Source organism: Rhinolophus sinicus, chromosome 14 (genome assembly GCF_057876585.1).
Source record: "Rhinolophus sinicus isolate RSI-liver-muscle chromosome 14, RSI-T2T, whole genome shotgun sequence".
Classification (NCBI taxonomy): domain Eukaryota; kingdom Metazoa; phylum Chordata; class Mammalia; order Chiroptera; family Rhinolophidae; genus Rhinolophus; species Rhinolophus sinicus.
This window is the reverse complement of record NC_142514.1, coordinates 184,181,619-184,197,004: the sequence shown is the minus strand read 5'-3', so window position 1 is coordinate 184,197,004 and position 15,386 is coordinate 184,181,619. Positions and strand designations below refer to the sequence as shown.

At 60.1% G+C, this 15,386-nt stretch overlaps 3 protein-coding genes across 3 annotated transcripts; all 3 read left to right on the top strand.

Moving 5' to 3' along the window:
• The first annotated feature begins 5 nt into the window (after positions 1–5).
• Positions 6–5,541, top strand: GPR152 (G protein-coupled receptor 152). Its single transcript, XM_074336779.2, has 2 exons — positions 6–338; positions 1,413–5,541. Exon 2 carries the CDS (start codon positions 1,452–1,454, stop codon positions 2,913–2,915), a length of 1,464 nt encoding a protein of 487 aa, XP_074192880.1. The 5' UTR covers positions 6–338; positions 1,413–1,451; the 3' UTR covers positions 2,916–5,541.
• A 1,891-nt stretch (positions 5,542–7,432) lies between these two features.
• CORO1B (coronin 1B) lies at positions 7,433–12,767 on the top strand. The gene is made up of 11 exons (XM_074336764.2): positions 7,433–7,537; positions 8,294–8,496; positions 8,877–8,999; positions 9,104–9,233; positions 9,411–9,592; positions 9,680–9,799; positions 10,488–10,592; positions 10,669–10,814; positions 11,001–11,058; positions 11,883–12,161; positions 12,326–12,767. Exons 2-11 carry the CDS (start codon positions 8,296–8,298, stop codon positions 12,449–12,451), a joined length of 1,470 nt encoding a protein of 489 aa, XP_074192865.1. The 5' UTR covers positions 7,433–7,537; positions 8,294–8,295; the 3' UTR covers positions 12,452–12,767.
• A 322-nt stretch (positions 12,768–13,089) lies between these two features.
• Positions 13,090–15,292, top strand: PTPRCAP (protein tyrosine phosphatase receptor type C associated protein). Its single transcript, XM_019737753.3, has 2 exons — positions 13,090–13,231; positions 14,465–15,292. The coding sequence occupies exons 1-2, from the start codon at positions 13,229–13,231 to the stop codon at positions 15,083–15,085; spliced, it is 624 nt and encodes a 207-aa protein (XP_019593312.2). The 5' UTR covers positions 13,090–13,228; the 3' UTR covers positions 15,086–15,292.
• The last annotated feature ends 94 nt before the right edge of the window (positions 15,293–15,386 follow it).

Sequence of the window (15,386 nt, the reverse complement as noted above, 5' to 3'; positions counted from 1 at the left end):
GCGGCATGGGGTGAAGTGAGAGGAGGTGGATCCTGAAGGGACCCAGAGCCTGCACTGACCTGGGGGGGCCCAGGGTGAGGGGGTTTCAGCCATCTGGCATTTTTGAGGATTGGGGGGCCTGGCTGGTCACTTGGCCCTACTGGACGGGGGTTAGGGTTTCCCAGCAAGCAGCCCCATGAATGATTGATGTCCTCTCAGCTTGGGTTTCATGCCGGCCGCCTTAGTGCCGCCGGGCGCCATGCAGCAGGCCCCGGCGTGGGGCCCTGCGGACGGACGGCTGGATCGCTGGGCAGGTAGGCACGCCCTGCTCCTTCCGGCCAGCAGCCTGCGTCTCACAGGTAAGCCAAGCTTCAGCGGTCACCCGGGGAGCCCAGGGCTCTAATCCAGTAGGGGCTGGAGCTTACAAAGTGGGGTCTGCCTGAGGAAGAGCCCTGGGGGGACGCGGGAGGCCACCGGGCTAAAGGCCAAATGGCTGGAGCTGTGGGCCACAGGCCGGATCCAGCCTTTCTGGGGACTCTGCTTCCTCCCCTCACTGTGCACTGCCATCAGCGCTTTCTCTGTCCCTAGAGGGAAACTCACTCCACCAGCAAGAGAAGTGAGGGGTAGCGGCCACACTCATTCTCATCACACTGCCGAGCCCCCTTCTCTGTTCAGTAGCCGCAGAGGACAGGTGGGGCCACCTTCTCCCTGAGCTGTGAGACTGGGGAGAGGGCCACAGTGGGGCTGGAGGACGATGGAAAGACTCAAGTTGCTCCCAGGATAGCCCTCCTGGCCCCAGTCCCTGAGCTATAGACCTCACCCCGAGGATATGACTTGTACTCACTGTAAGGAGGGGCCTCCTCGGCCCCAGATTCCCTGTCCCCTGGGGATTCCTGTGCCCATGACCTGAGCCCTCCCTTCTTGGAATTTTCAACACTTGAACCCCAGGATACCAGACACGGAGGGGCCTGCAATGATCTGACCAAGTGGTTTTCAAACTGTGTTCCCTGGGACCTTGGAGGAGCTCTCCCTTCCCTTCATCTGAGCACCCCCTTTTCGTTCATAGGAGCTCCAGTATAATATTTTATTTAAAGAAAAGATTCACCGGCTTTAAAAATATGTTCAAAAGTCTCTGACTTAGCCTACTTGGGCCTACTGGGGTTCTGTGTGGCAGAACGGTGAGATCAGAGTTCGAGGGCTGGCGCCTCCCTTCCTATCTCTGACCTTGGGCAAGTCACTGATCCTCTGAACCTTCCTCTCCTCACCTGCAAAATGGGTTGCATGAGGACCAAGAGAGCTAATGTAGTAAAGTCCCTGGCACAGGGTAACTACCCAGCAGGTCATGATGATGGCGCAGAGAGGAACAGTGACTCGCCTGGAGATGCTCAGCCCTCTCTCTCATACCGTCATTCAAGTCTTCATTGATTTACCAGGTGCCCACTCCATGTCCAGTGGTACACTGGGGACCTCAGATGGACACCGCTATGGAAGCCAACCTGGGTGTCGCTGGCCTCAGACCCCGCACAGAGCTGGACGACGAAGACTACTACCCGCAGGGTGTCTGGGACACGGTCTTCCTGGTGGTCCTGCTGCTCCTGGGGCTGCCAGCCAATGGGCTCATGGCATGGTTGGCTGGCTTGCAGGCCCGGCAGGGAGCGGGCACGCGGCTGGCTCTGCTCCTGCTCAGCCTGGCCCTCTCTGACTTTTTGTTCCTGGCGGCAGCTGTCTTCCAGATCCTGGAGATCCAGCATGGGGGGCACTGGCCTCTGGGGACGGCAGCCTGCCGCTTCTACTACTTCCTGTGGGGTGTGTCCTACTCCTCTGGCCTCTTCCTGCTGGCAGCCCTCAGCCTGGACCGCTGCCTGCTTGCACTCTGCCCACGCTGGTACCCTGGGCACCGCCCAATCCGCCTGCCCCTCTGGGTCTGCGCCGGGGTCTGGGTGCTGGCCACGCTGTTCAGTGTGCCCTGGCTGGTCTTCCCCGAGGCCGTCGTCTGGTGGTACGACCTAGTCATCTGCCTGGACTTCTGGGACAGCGAGGAGCTGCCACTGAGGATGCTGGAAATCCTGGGGGGCTTCCTGTCTTTCCTCCTGCTGCTTGTCTGCCACGTGCTCACCCAGGCTGCCACCTGCAGGACCTCCTGCTGCCGCCAGCCGAGGCCCACAGCCTGCCGTGGCTTTGCCCGTGTGGCCAAGACCATTTTGTCAGCCTACGTGATCCTGCGGCTGCCCTACCAGCTGGCGCAGCTGCTGTACCTGGCCTTCCTGTGGGACATCTACCCGGGCTATCTGCTCTGGGAGGCGCTGGTCTACTCTGACTACCTGATCCTGCTCAACAGCTGCCTCAGTCCCTTCCTCTGCCTCCTGGCCAGCGCCGACCTCCGGGCCCTGGCGCACACGATGCTCTCCTCCTTCGCGGCAGCACTCTGTGAGGAACGGCCAGGCAGCTTCACGCCGGCCGAGCCACAAACCCAGGTGGACTCTCTGGGGCAGACTCTGCCAGAGCCAACTGCTGAGACCCAGCCACAGGAAAACATCATGACACAGCCCCCTACAAACCCCACAGCCCAGCCACGGTTGGATTCCGTGGCCCAGTCACAGGCAGATTCTGTCATCCAGCCTCAGGTGAACTCCATGGCCCAGCCACAGGAGAGCCCTGAGGCCCAGCCACAGTTGGACTCTGTGACCCCGCCACAGGAGAGCTGTGGGGCCCAGCCACAGATGGACTCTGTGACCCAGCCACAGGACAGCCCTGAGGCCCAGGCCCCTGGACCTGCTGCCAGCTCAGACCCCAGTCCCGATCATGAAGCCTCCTCTTCCCCATCCATGGATCCCACCCCAGAGGTCCCTGAGAACCCAGACACGCCTGCTGCCTCTGAGGGAGGAAGCCCCAGCGGTGCCCTCTCAGAGGCGGCTCCCGGCGCAGGCCTCACATGAGGGTCCAGGAAAGCCCAGGCCCACCAGGGCAGTGGGGGAACAAGAGGGAGATGGAAGAACCAGCCAGTCAGAGAGGACGGGCACTGCAGAAGACGTCATCATGGAAAAACCCCCACCAAGCCCCTTGGGCCTGGCAGGAGGACTTGGGGAAGTAAGAATGAAGTGGCCAAAAGTCCCAGACAATTTGTTGTGAGCGTCACGTCCCTGTCCGGGTCCCACCAAGCTCTTTCATGCTTGCCCTCATCACACAGTGGCCCATCAGCTCCCTGAGCTGTCACAGCTGATGAGATCCTGGGCTCTGTCCTCTAATAACCCCAGCTCGCACTGACAGTTTTCCCCTTAGCCTGGGTCCTACAGGAGAAAGACAGCAGGGGACTTCCCAGGGCTGGATCAGACTCCCTTCCATCCTTCCCTCCCTCCCCTCTTCCCTGTTCCATTCTCTAACCTGGGCACTAGGAGGCCAAAGGAGGAAGTCCCTGCAGAGGAGGGAGGCATTCAGGAGCCAGCGGGAGTCCGGGCCCTAGGAGCCCACAAGTTGTGAAGCTGGGGAAGGACTTCCCTCAACAAGGCGGCAGGAGAAGAGGCAATAGCTGCCAAGCTTGGATTCAAATCCAGTTCTGGGTGACCTTGCCCAAGCCGCTTCACCTTGAGCTCGTTTCATCTGCCTTTGTGAGGATTAAATGAGAAAGTGTGTGAGGCACCTAGCAAGATCCTGTGGCACACAGTAGGGGCACAGAGAGCAGATGTTCTTCCTTCACTGGCGTTCAGAGTTGTCCCTGCAGGGACTGGGGACGGATGGAAGGAGGCACCATCACCGGGCCTGAGTATCTGGGATCCTGTGAGCTTCGGGGCAGATCAGCTGTGCCCTTAAGCAGTTCTGGATCGCAGACACCCAGATGGCCTCAGAGAGCATGGGTCCGCCTCTGTGACATGGGCGGCTCCAGAGGACTTCAAGGTCTGCTCCATTTAAGGGTTCAACGAATGTCTACCTGCCCCCCGCCCACCGTGATGGGAGCTGCAGGTACAGAGTGCCCTGGGCCTACCAGAGATGAGAGTATGTCCAAGCAGAGAGCTTTGAGGACCAGGGGCTCCAGAAAGGGCACACGTCCCCAGAGGTCACACAGCGTCTCTGGGGCAGAGCCAATCTCTTCCCTCTCAACTTACAGACACTGCAAGAAAAACTAGGAAGTGCTGAAGATCTATTTTCTGACCCCACCCCACTTCCCTTTCACACCCATCACTCTCTTCTGGCACCCGCCCCTCCCAGCTTTTTCTCAACCCCTAGTGTTCCAAAACTATGCCCTCTTGCCCCTTTTCACCGCTCCCCCGCCCAATCCTTTCCCATTAGCTCAGCATTGTGACCTTTACTCTTCCCAGTGGTGATTGCATTTCAAAAAGGCAGCAGGCTCTGCAGTCTGGAGTGATGCAGTCAGATCTGGGTTCTGGTTCCTAGCTTCCTCTTTGCCTCAGTTTTCTCCTCTGTAAAATGGGGTGATAACATTCTCCTTACAAGGTTGTCTGTTGTGATCATTTACTGTGCCCGAGGACCAAAGCACCCTGGGTGGTACTACTACTAGCAGCATAATCATAGCACTTCCTAGTGATGGAATTGTGGACACAGGAGCTGGTGGGAGAGAGATTTCTGGACAGGCACAAACTGGTTGAACTCATTCGTTCAGCAAGTACTTGTTACGTAACTTTCCAGACAGCCTCCCATTTTGGAGACACGTGGGTGGGTTTAAGGACGTGGCCTCTGGTGCCCCCACGGGTTGTTTGAATCCTGGCTCCTCCACTCAGCAGCTATGTGATCTTTAGCAAGGCTTTTGGCCTCTTTGGGACTCAGTTTCCTCACCTGTAAATTGGGGTCATAATGGCTCCCATTTCCTGGGAGTGTTAATCCCTATGAAGTGCTTAGATCCTTGTCTGGCACAGAGTAAATGCTTAATAACTGTTAGCCATTCCTTTGATTATATCAGTGGGCACCTCCAGGCCTCACCCAGGCCTAGGGCCAGCACTGGCGCATGGGCCAGCCATCCTGCCCACCAGGCATTGTCCCCTTCACCACACTGCCTCCTCCTCCACCAGAAATGCTTTCACATTCCCCCACCTTGTTGCAGTGCACACTCCCTGAGGATAAGATCTGGACTTATGTCCCCCTTGGGGCACTCTGCAGAGCCCCTCCCCTTCTCCTAGCCTTTTCAAGGAGTCCCAAAGCCTTTCAACACGGCAGGCAGATCAGGGACTGAAACCTCAGTGCCAGCCACTTGCCTTCAACTCTGGTCCATACTCCAACCCCTGCCTCTTGGAGAGGGGGCCATCCCTACCTCCAAGGTCTCCAAGGGGATCCCACCCATAATGGGTGACTGCTACCCAGGAGAAAGAGCAGTGCCATGAAGGGTTTTGAGGGATAAAGATGAGTTCTCCTGGTAACCTACAGAGGAGGGTCTTGTGTTGGAGAAAACATGCACACCCAGGGCCAGAGGGGATGAATGTCAGGAGCTCACCCTGACATTACATAGCTCCTCAACCTCACCCCTAGCACACCCCATGGGGCTGGGCTCCTGTTGCCTCCTGGAGGACTCCCCCAGTTGTTCCCCAGGTGAGAGATACCCCTCCCTCTCCCTCATGGGGGGACCAGACATTGATTTTGAGAGTTGTGAACATGAATATTTTTCAATTCAATATTTGGGGCTGCTGTTCATTCATTCATTCAATGCACATTAATTGAGTACATACTGCATGCTAGGTCTTCTTGTTCTGAGTGCTGGGATCCAGTGGGAAATGAGACAAAGTGCTATCCTCAGTTTGCTGATACCCTCACGAGTGAGGCAGACAAAAACCAAATACACAAATAATTATAGAAGGTAACACCAGGTAGTGATTGAGATGCGGGGGGCCAAGTAAGGGCCAGAGTGATGGGGGGTGGGGTGCTCAGGAAGTGTCCTCAGAGGAGGTGACATTTGAACAGAGACCTGGAGTAATGAGGGATGGAGACTTAACAAGATCTGGGGGAAGAGTTTCCAGATGGAGGGGACAAGATATGCCAAGGCCCTGAAGTAGGAAGGAAGGTGGTGCGTTTCAGGGATAGCAGGGTCAGTGTCACAAGGCCACATGCAAGGAAAGGACAGTAGTAGGTAACGAGGGAGGGCAGGGAGAGGTCAGACAGGCAGTGGGTGGGGGTGGGCAGTCACTGTGGATGTTATTTCAAGTGTGGCTTCCAGGAGCCAAGGGAGGGTCCAGAGTAGGGGATCAGTTTTGGGCTTTAGACACAATGAGAGGGAGTTTTTATGGCTGCCTTCCCTCTTCCAAGCTACCCACATTCCTGTCCCAGGGTTTATGGGGCAGTGGGGAAAGCAAGGACTCTGGAACCAAACAAATGGAGACTGAGTCCTGGAAGGATGACCTGAAGCAGGCACCCCTTTTCTGAGCTGTTTCCTCAACAGGGTGTGGTGAGAGGAATGAGGGGGCGCAAGCCCCAGCCCACCTGGGACATACAGGGGACTTTGCGCAGCCCAAGAAAGCTAGTCCCCTTCCTTGCACCCCTCTCTTCCTGAGAAAGGGACATCACCCATCACCCCTTGGTCACCCAGGTCAGTAGATGCTCAGAGAAGGAAGGAGGGAGGTGGCTAGTGCCCGAGGGACACCAGCCCCAGGTGGAAGGGGCAGACTGCCTGTGAGACCTACAGGGACACTTAAGCCTTTCCTGTCACCGGAGCTGGCTAGAGGGAGGGAGAGTTCTGCGGACTGAGCTCCCTGTCTCGGTGGGAGATGGTAGATCAAGGAAAGCCTGGAAGGTGTGAGGGACCCAGGGGTCATGGCCCCATTTCTACTTCAAATAAGGAGGAGGCCCAGCAGGACTCAGGGGTGTTGGTAGGGAAGAATTGGTTGGCTGGGGCCCTTCCACTCGCTCCTTAAAACGTCACTGTTTTATTTACCTTGTTAACCAACAGTGTGTACTTTTGTAACTTAAAATGAGGCACAGGGGTGGCCGGTTAGCTCAGTTGTTTAGAGCGTGGTGCTGGTAGCACCAAGGTTGCGGATTCGATCCCCACACGAGCCACCTTGAGCTGCGCCCTGCTTGAAAAAAAAAAAAGGCACATTCATACGTGGACTGTCAGGAGTAGTTAATGTATTTTGAAGTCAGGGGTGGACTGGGGAACCCTAACGTATGCATTGAGGTGGGGGATTGGGAGAGCGGGGCGACACCGACTCCTGACGACTCCTGAAGATGCCACCATGAGGATCAGGGCAAGGGTCTAAGGCGAGGCTGTAGCCTGCATCGGCGGGCCCTCGAGCCCCAGCCCTACCCGTGTTGCTACTTCAGCCTCAGCCTGTTTGCCCCAGAGGGACTAAGGAGTCTGTGGGGCGGGGCTCCCCAGGTCCCGCCCAGGTTCTGTCCCCGCGCCCCTGGCGCCCCCACGCTCGGGGCTTCCAGGCTCAGTTCGCAGCATCCCGCCCCGCCCCTCCGCGCGTGACCTCGGCCCCGCCCCCGCGAGCCCCCGCCCCGCCCCCCGCCCCCTACCCCCCCGCTCCTCTGTCACTTCCTGATTCCCGCTTCCTGCTTCCCAGAGGCCGGGATCCGGAGCCGCCCGAGGCCGGTGCCGCAGTCCCCGGCGCCCCCGGTGAGCGCGGCGGGCTGAGGCTGGGGGTGCAGGCGCGGGACGGGCGGGGCTGCGGGGACGGAGCCCCCGGGGGTCGGGGTGGTGGGTCGCGAGTCTGAGGAGCCCTTCCCTTCCGTGGCGCCCCACCCTCAGTCCCAACTCCCCTTGGTTACACAGCCTCTCCCCTACTGGGCCGGGGTCCCTGGAAGTTGGGCTCCCCGCTCCGATGCGGCTCTGGGATGCTCTGCGGCTGTGAGCGGCGCCCGGACCCCCGCCCAGTCCTGCCAGGCCCCCTGGACTGGCCTGGGGCTCCTTGCACATTCCTGTAGGCATTGCACATTTTCTGCGACTCAGACTGGGCCCTAGCGCGGCCACACAGCGGAGACGGTCCCTGCCTCCTCTGTCGGTCCTCATCACCCAGCCTCCAGTTCCTGGGCAAAAAGGAGCCTGGTGGGAACTAACTGGGACCCACAGAGGAGCTAAGCTTGCTCTGGCTTCAGCCCCTCCCACCTTCTCCCCTCACACACATACCAGAGCCAGGAGGGGACCCAGGGAGAGTCCTGCAATGCCCCTCAGGACTCAGCAGTGTGGACATTTCCCCATTCACCCTGGCGGGGAGGCGGCCAGGGTCTGCACCTGTGACCCCATTCTCTAAGGGGAAACAGAGTGAGGCGGGTTATAATGACCAGGCATCCTCCCCCCTTCCTTCCAGGTAGCCCTGGGAGGTTGGGGGTCATTGGGCTGGGTGGGAAGCTGACCAGGCCTCTCCATTTGCAGACATGTCCTTCCGAAAAGTGGTTCGGCAGAGCAAATTCCGGCATGTGTTTGGGCAGCCGGTCAAGAATGACCAGTGCTATGAGGACATTCGAGTGTCCCGTGTCACCTGGGACAGCACCTTCTGCGCAGTCAATCCCAAGTTCCTGGCGGTGATTGTGGAAGCCAGCGGTGGGGGTGCCTTCCTGGTGCTCCCCCTAAGCAAGGTGGGGCCCGTCAGGGCTGGCGGAAGGAGTGGAGGTGGCCTTGGCCACTCCTGCCAGGCCTGTCACTCACTCCCATGTCTTGCCCATCCCCACACTGCTGGGCAGGTGTCATAATCCAGATTTACTGCCCGAAAGGTGTTAGCACAGATAAAGCCTTTTATTGCCACGGAGTCAGAGTCAGAGGCCACCAATACTTCCTGCTCACCTGGTGATGCCCAGGAGGCAGAGGTGAGCCAGGAAGAGGCAGAGTCACATCTGGGCGCCCAGTGGGCCAGGCCAGGTGCATCATTCCCACTCCATGGAGGGGAAGACTGAAGCTCTGGGAGGGGTGGAGTTTGGGGGCCTTGGGTCCCCCTTGATTGCCCCCCTCATGCCTGCAGATGGGCCGCATTGACAAGGCCTACCCGACGGTGTGTGGACACACGGGACCTGTCCTAGACATCGACTGGTGTCCCCACAACGACGAAGTCATCGCCAGCGGCTCAGAGGACTGCACAGTCATGGTGAGGCGTGGGGCTCTGGTGGGGCCTAGATTGCAGGTGTGGTTCGAGGTCGCTGGAAACAGGGCCAAGCAGAGGCCTCAGCTGGCAGCCTCACCCTCCCACAGGTGTGGCAGATCCCAGAGAACGGGCTGACCTCCCCACTGACAGACCCGGTGGTGGTGCTGGAGGGGCACACCAAGCGAGTGGGCATCGTCACCTGGCACCCAACGGCCCGCAACGTGCTGCTCAGTGCAGGTCTGCACCGCGCCCCCACCCCTCTCCATGTACAGCTCTGGAACCTCCCACATCCTTTCCCAGGCCCATTTGACAGATGGGAAAGCTGAGGCCCATAGCAGTAGAGAGGCTAGGAGGTCTGGCCCCAGGAGGGTGGTCAAAGGGAGGCTGGTGGGCTGATGGACCCCCACCTGGTAGGCTGTGACAATGTGGTGCTCATCTGGAATGTGGGCACGGCGGAGGAGCTGTACCGCCTGGACAGCCTGCACCCTGACCTCATCTACAACGTCAGCTGGAACCGAAATGGCAGCCTTTTCTGCTCCGCGTGCAAGGACAAGAGCGTGCGCATCATCGACCCCCGCCGGGGCACCCTGGTGGCAGTACGTGGCCCTGGAGGGCGAGGATGGCAGTGGACAGGGCAAGGGACTCTATTGGGGCACTGCACTGACCACTCTGACCCCTGACAGGAACGGGAAAAGGCTCACGAGGGGGCCCGGCCAATGCGGGCCATCTTCCTGGCAGATGGCAAGGTGTTCACTACAGGCTTCAGCCGCATGAGCGAGCGGCAGCTGGCACTCTGGGACCCGGTGAGTGGCTGTGGCCGGCCTGAGGGGGCAGGCTCCAGACTTAGTCTCCACCCTGAGTGAGGAGGGTAGAGGTCACCCTGTGGAGACCTGTGGTTCCCACATTCTCAGCCTGGCAACTGAGGCTGTCACGATCTGGAGCTTCGGCAACCTCTCCTCTCCCTGCCGCCTGCTCGCTAGCCTCCCCCACTGCCTCTGTCTACCTAGGAGTCTTTGTCCACGGTGTTCTTACCAACTGAAAGGCCCATCCCTCCTTTGCTTGCCTGTTCCCACTGAGCTGCCCTTCGAGGCCCAGTGCAGAGGCCCCCTCCTCCAGGAAGCCTCCCAGCCCTTCCCCTGAAGTGCTGTGTCCACAGCCCTACACTTCTGTATTGTGACCTTCAGGGGCCCCTGACTCCCCCAGCTTCCATGTGGTGGGGACTCTCAGCTGTTGCTCAGTGGCCTAGACGTAGTCGAAAGGCCTGGAATAGGCTGGGAAAGTGGGACTCTGCGAGCAGAGGGGAGCCAGGAGGGCCTGACAGGGCACACCGCATGGCCAAAGGTTTAGAGGTGGGCGAGAACCCACCAGCTTGGTAGGGGCAATGCCGGCTGGCATGTGAGGCTGGCTGAGGCAGTCCTGATAGAAGGTTGAGACAGTGAGGGGAGACGGAGGGTCTGGTCTGGCCTGACTACTCCCTACCCCACGTGCCAGGAAAACCTCGAGGAACCCATGGCCCTGCAGGAGCTGGACTCGAGCAACGGGGCCCTGCTGCCCTTTTACGACTCTGACACCAACGTGGTCTACGTCTGCGGCAAGGTGGGGCTGGGCAGGGCTGGTGGGGCAGGGAAGAGGGATGTCTGAGCTCTTAAACCTGCCCCTATCTGCCCCATAGGGCGACTCCAGCATCCGGTACTTTGAGATCACAGATGAGTCCCCCTACATCCACTTCCTGAACACATTCACCAGCAAAGAGCCCCAGAGGGGTATGGGCTTCATGCCCAAGAGGGGCCTGGAGGTCAGCAAGTGCGAGATCGCAAGGTGAGAGGGCACCGAGGCAGCGGCTATGGGGGTGCCTGGGGGCAGGGCCCAGGCAGTGGCACCCAGATTACCAAGGAGTCAGTATGGGAGGGGCTGAGTGAGGACTGGAAGTGGAGAGTAGAGGGGGCAGGAGAGCAGGTAGGGGGAGGTTCCACCCACGGCTCCTCCCTCCCCTCCCTTTCCCAGGTTCTACAAACTGCATGAGCGCAAGTGTGAGCCCATTGTCATGACTGTGCCAAGAAAGGTGAGGCCACCCAGTTCCCCTGTCCATCCGTTCTCTAGCACACAGGCCAGTCAGGGGTGACCGGGTGAGGCCTATGAATGGGACATGGCTAAGTATGGCTGTGGGCTGTGGGCTGGGCTGGACAAATACCAGCGTGTCCCCAGGTGTTGGGCTGTTCTGGGCAGGGGGTAAGCTGGGGATAAGACGCAGTGTGAGCTGAGGCGCTGCCCTGGATGAGCCACAGGAGACAGCTACGGAGGTCTCCCTGTAGGAGGCTGAACTGACAACACGGCTGGGGCAGGGCCCTCCAGTGGTGGGCAGTAGGCTAGGTGAGGGGCACAGAGTTGGGAATGGAGAGAGGGACAGGAGTCTGGCTGCAGTGGAGGCCCCCATGAGATCAGGCCACATATGGCTGGGCCTCGGATGCCCAGCCAAGAGCCTTGGACGTGCTGGGTTCTTACTAGCCAGCATTTGTTGAATGCACCATTCACTGTGCCAAGCACGTCCAGGGAGCCAAGCTGTGAACAAGGCTGAGGGGTTGTCCCGGGCACTCAGTCCCTGGGCACAGCAATGGCTCCCAGAATCCCCCCAGGCCCCATAGCTGGCCCTGCTTAGGAAGGTTAGGGAAGGCTTCAGAGGGAGCTGTCAGCGGTGTCCAGAAGTGAAGTGAAGGGACAGATTTGGGCTCAGAAAGGTGACTTGGGACCAGACTGTTAGAGGATGGGGTGACAGGGCAACAGAGTGCAGGCCTGGAGAGTGATGAGGAGGTAGTCACCTAGGTCCCAGATGAGGGGACCCTGACAGTGGGCCCCCAGCTGATCCAGAACCCTCCACCCCCCGCCCAGTCGGACCTCTTCCAGGATGATTTGTACCCTGACACAGCCGGGCCTGAGGCAGCCCTGGAGGCAGAGGAGTGGGTGAGCGGACGGGACGCCGACCCCATCCTCATCTCCCTGCGGGAGGCCTACGTGCCCAGCAAACACCGGGACCTGAAGGTCAGCCGGCGCAACGTGTTATCTGACAGTCGGCCTGCTGTGGGCCCTGGCTCTGCTCGCCCCGGGGCCTCCACACCTGCTGCCTCCACCAATACGACCACCTCCAGCAGCAGCATCCCCAGAGCTGTGGTATGTGCCCTGCAGTCTGGGGTGGTGTTGGGAAGCCCTGGTGTGCTGTGTGTGCCTGAACCATTTGCTGCCCGTCTCTGCGCCTCAGGCCATTGCCTTACCTGGAAGTAGATTTGGGGAGGGCTGCAGCTCCATGACCCTGACGGCCCCCCATGTCACTGCAGGAAGCTGGGAAGCTGGAGGAGGTGATGCAGGAGCTGCGGGCACTAAGAGCGCTGGTCAAAGAGCAAGGGGAGCGCATTGGCCGCCTGGAGGAGCAGCTGGGCCGCATGGAGAATGGGGACGCATAGGAAGGACCACAGACCCAATGGATGCCACTCCCCGCACCCCACCCCCTTCTCACTCAGCCTCTGCTGGCAGGTCACACTGCCCCCCTGCTGAGGGCCTCTGGGGCAGGTTCAGGGGCCAGTCCACATCCTGACCCACTTGTAGGCCAGGCAGGAGCCACCTGGCTTTGGCTTTGTTACTGTGGAGCATTTTTGTACCAAGGCAGACTTATACTCTGAGGGACCATCTCCCCACCCCCACCCCAGCCCCCTGCTCCCTCCCAGAGGAGTGGGAGGAAGGGCTCTATATTTTCATCCAAATAAAATTCGCTTTCTAAAAGCCAGGTTTGCCATTCTGCTGCAAGGGTGGGGCTGGGAAAGGAAGTCTGGAAATGGGGACAGATGAGGCCTGTGAGAAAGCTCTGGGGGCCACGAGTATCCCCCAGTCATAGTGTCGCTGAACTCTGCCACGTAGGGAAACTGAGGCAGGAGACGTGGAAACCTCTAGGCCCACGTCCTGCTTTGAGCTGGGTGCCCAGTTCCTCTTTTTGGAGGCTTGGTAACAGGCCCCAGAACCCTACCCTTGCCCAGTGAGACCTGTGACGATCTGGTGTGGGTCAGAGTGATTCCCAGAGGCCCAGGGCCCCTCAGGGGCCTGTGGCACGGAGGGCTGGGTGGAGTGTTATAGGCAGGAAGCGGAAGCTCAAGTAACCCCTGGCTGCATTTGCGCGCCAGAGCTCACTTCTCCCTCCACACAGCCAGAGCTGGAGGTGGGCAGCCAGCACTGAGGCCCGCGGACTGATGGTGAGTGTTGGAGCCCGCTGGGTCCTTGGGGTGAGGGCAACAGGAAGTCAGGGCTGAAATGTCTGGGCCTGGGAACTAAGGAAGGATTCCCCTTCCTGGGGCCCAGGGCAAAAGCATCAGTTGGGGCAGAGGCCAGGATGGGCATGGGACAGAAGCTGAGCGTTTCTCTCACCTCATCTCAGAGCTGGGCCTCCCTGGGACTCAGGATGTGGCCCCAGCACCACACTCCAGGTCCAGTCCCCCTTCAAGACCCCGGATAGACCCTCACCTGCTGTGCTCTTGAGCTGGGACTCAGGCACAGCCCCTACTTGCAGCCCTGGAGCCTAGGCAGACAGCCTGTGAGGGGAGTCTTGCTTGTACCTCGGCACCCCTCCCCCCCCCCCCGCCCCCACCTGCCTTGTTCCAACCGCAGGCTTCCTCTGGCAGCTGCACCCGCCTCCCCCAGCCCGAGGCCCCCAGGGACACAGACTTGAACTGAACGGAAACACTGCAGCTGGGGCAGTAGTGAGGCAGTCCCGAGGGGCTGGGAGGGAGGAAGAAGAGTCTCACAGACCCCCTTCCTGGGACCTAACCAAGTGGGAGGTCAACACTTGCCTTGGGGTTGGTTCCTCCATCCCAGGCTCAGGAAGAGCCATCCCCAGCACCAGCCTCGCAGGCTCCCTCTCTCCTTTCCATTCCCCTCCCCCTACAGTGGGCAGACTCTTGACAGTCAACCAATATTTATTGAGCACCTACTGTGTTCCAGGAATTGTTTAGGTGCTTGAACCAAAAAGATCCCTGTCTTCCTGCAGCTGATTCTGGTGGAGGAGTTAAGACAATAAACCTAATCACCAAGCAGTGTTATCTACTGGGTTAGGAATGGCAGAGGAAGGAAAGTAGGGCTGGGCTGGGCTGGGCTTCGGGGTAAGGTCAGCGTGGGGACGCAGGTCAGGTTAGACCTCGTGGAGGAACTCTGAGCTAAGGTAAGCAAGTGAGCATGTGGCTAGGGGAAGGGGAGGCGGGATGGAACATTCTAGGCAGAGGGCCCTCACTGCTCAAGCAGGCTTCTAAGGTGCAGTGGGAGGGAGGGAGGTCGCCAGCTCTCACAGGGCCAGGGCTTTATGGACTGAGTAAAGACGGGCTTTCTGCGTGACTGTCCCCATTTGCCCCAAAGGCAACTAAAGTCCCAGTCATTCAGCCTGCCACGGCCCGGCCCCCAGTCCAGGTGACGAGCCCCTGCCTGTCTCCCCACAGGACCTGTCCTGCGCCCTAGGGCTCGGGACACTGCTGGCCCTGCCAGGGGTCCTGGGGTCAGGTGGTGCCAAGGACAGTGCGGGCTCCAGCTCTGTCACTGTTATCCTGCTGCTGCTGCTGCTCCTACTACTGGCCACTGGCCTGGCCCTGGCCTGGCGCCGCCTCAGTCGTGACTCGGGGGGCTACTACCACCCGGCCCGCCTGGGCGCCGCACTATGGGACCACACCCGCCGTTTGCTCTGGGCCAGCCCGCCGGGCCGCTGGCTCCAGGCCCGGGCTGAGCTGGGGTCGCCAGATGAAGACCCAGAGAGGCAGGAGGAGGAGCAGGACGCAGACGACTACTACTGGGATGGTGGCCAGGAGGAGGCTAAACCCCAGGACAAGGAGCAGCGGTGTAGCGAGCGGTCCAGCCTACAGCAGGAGCCAGAGCCCAAGCAGGAAGCACATGACCGTGACGGTGATGCCAAAGGGGGCCTGGGCCTCGGCTCCCAGGGGCTAGAGGGCGCAGCGGGCAGTGCCGAGGCCCTGCTGAGCGATCTGCATGCCTTTGCTGGCAGCGCGGCCTGGGACGACAGCTCTGGGGCCGCTGGAGGCCAGGGCCTCCATGTCACCGCACTGTAGGGCCAGCCCTGGGGTGACTGCCTCTACTTCCCCAGCTGCCGTGACTGGACACAGCCTGCCCTGGACCCTGGACCCACTGTCACTCCCACCCCCACACAGAGCCTCAGACTGTCACTCTGCCCCCCAGTTGTCCCCAGTGCTATGCATCCCCACACACTCCCAGGGGCATTGGTCAGCCATCAGAAATAAAACCCTTCCGGCCCTGCAGTGCTGTGGTCCTGTGGTGACCCTTCCGTCCCTAAGCAGGAGACGACCCCACCCGCTCCTGCCCCCAGAAGGCCAAAGGAAGAGCCAGGTCAGC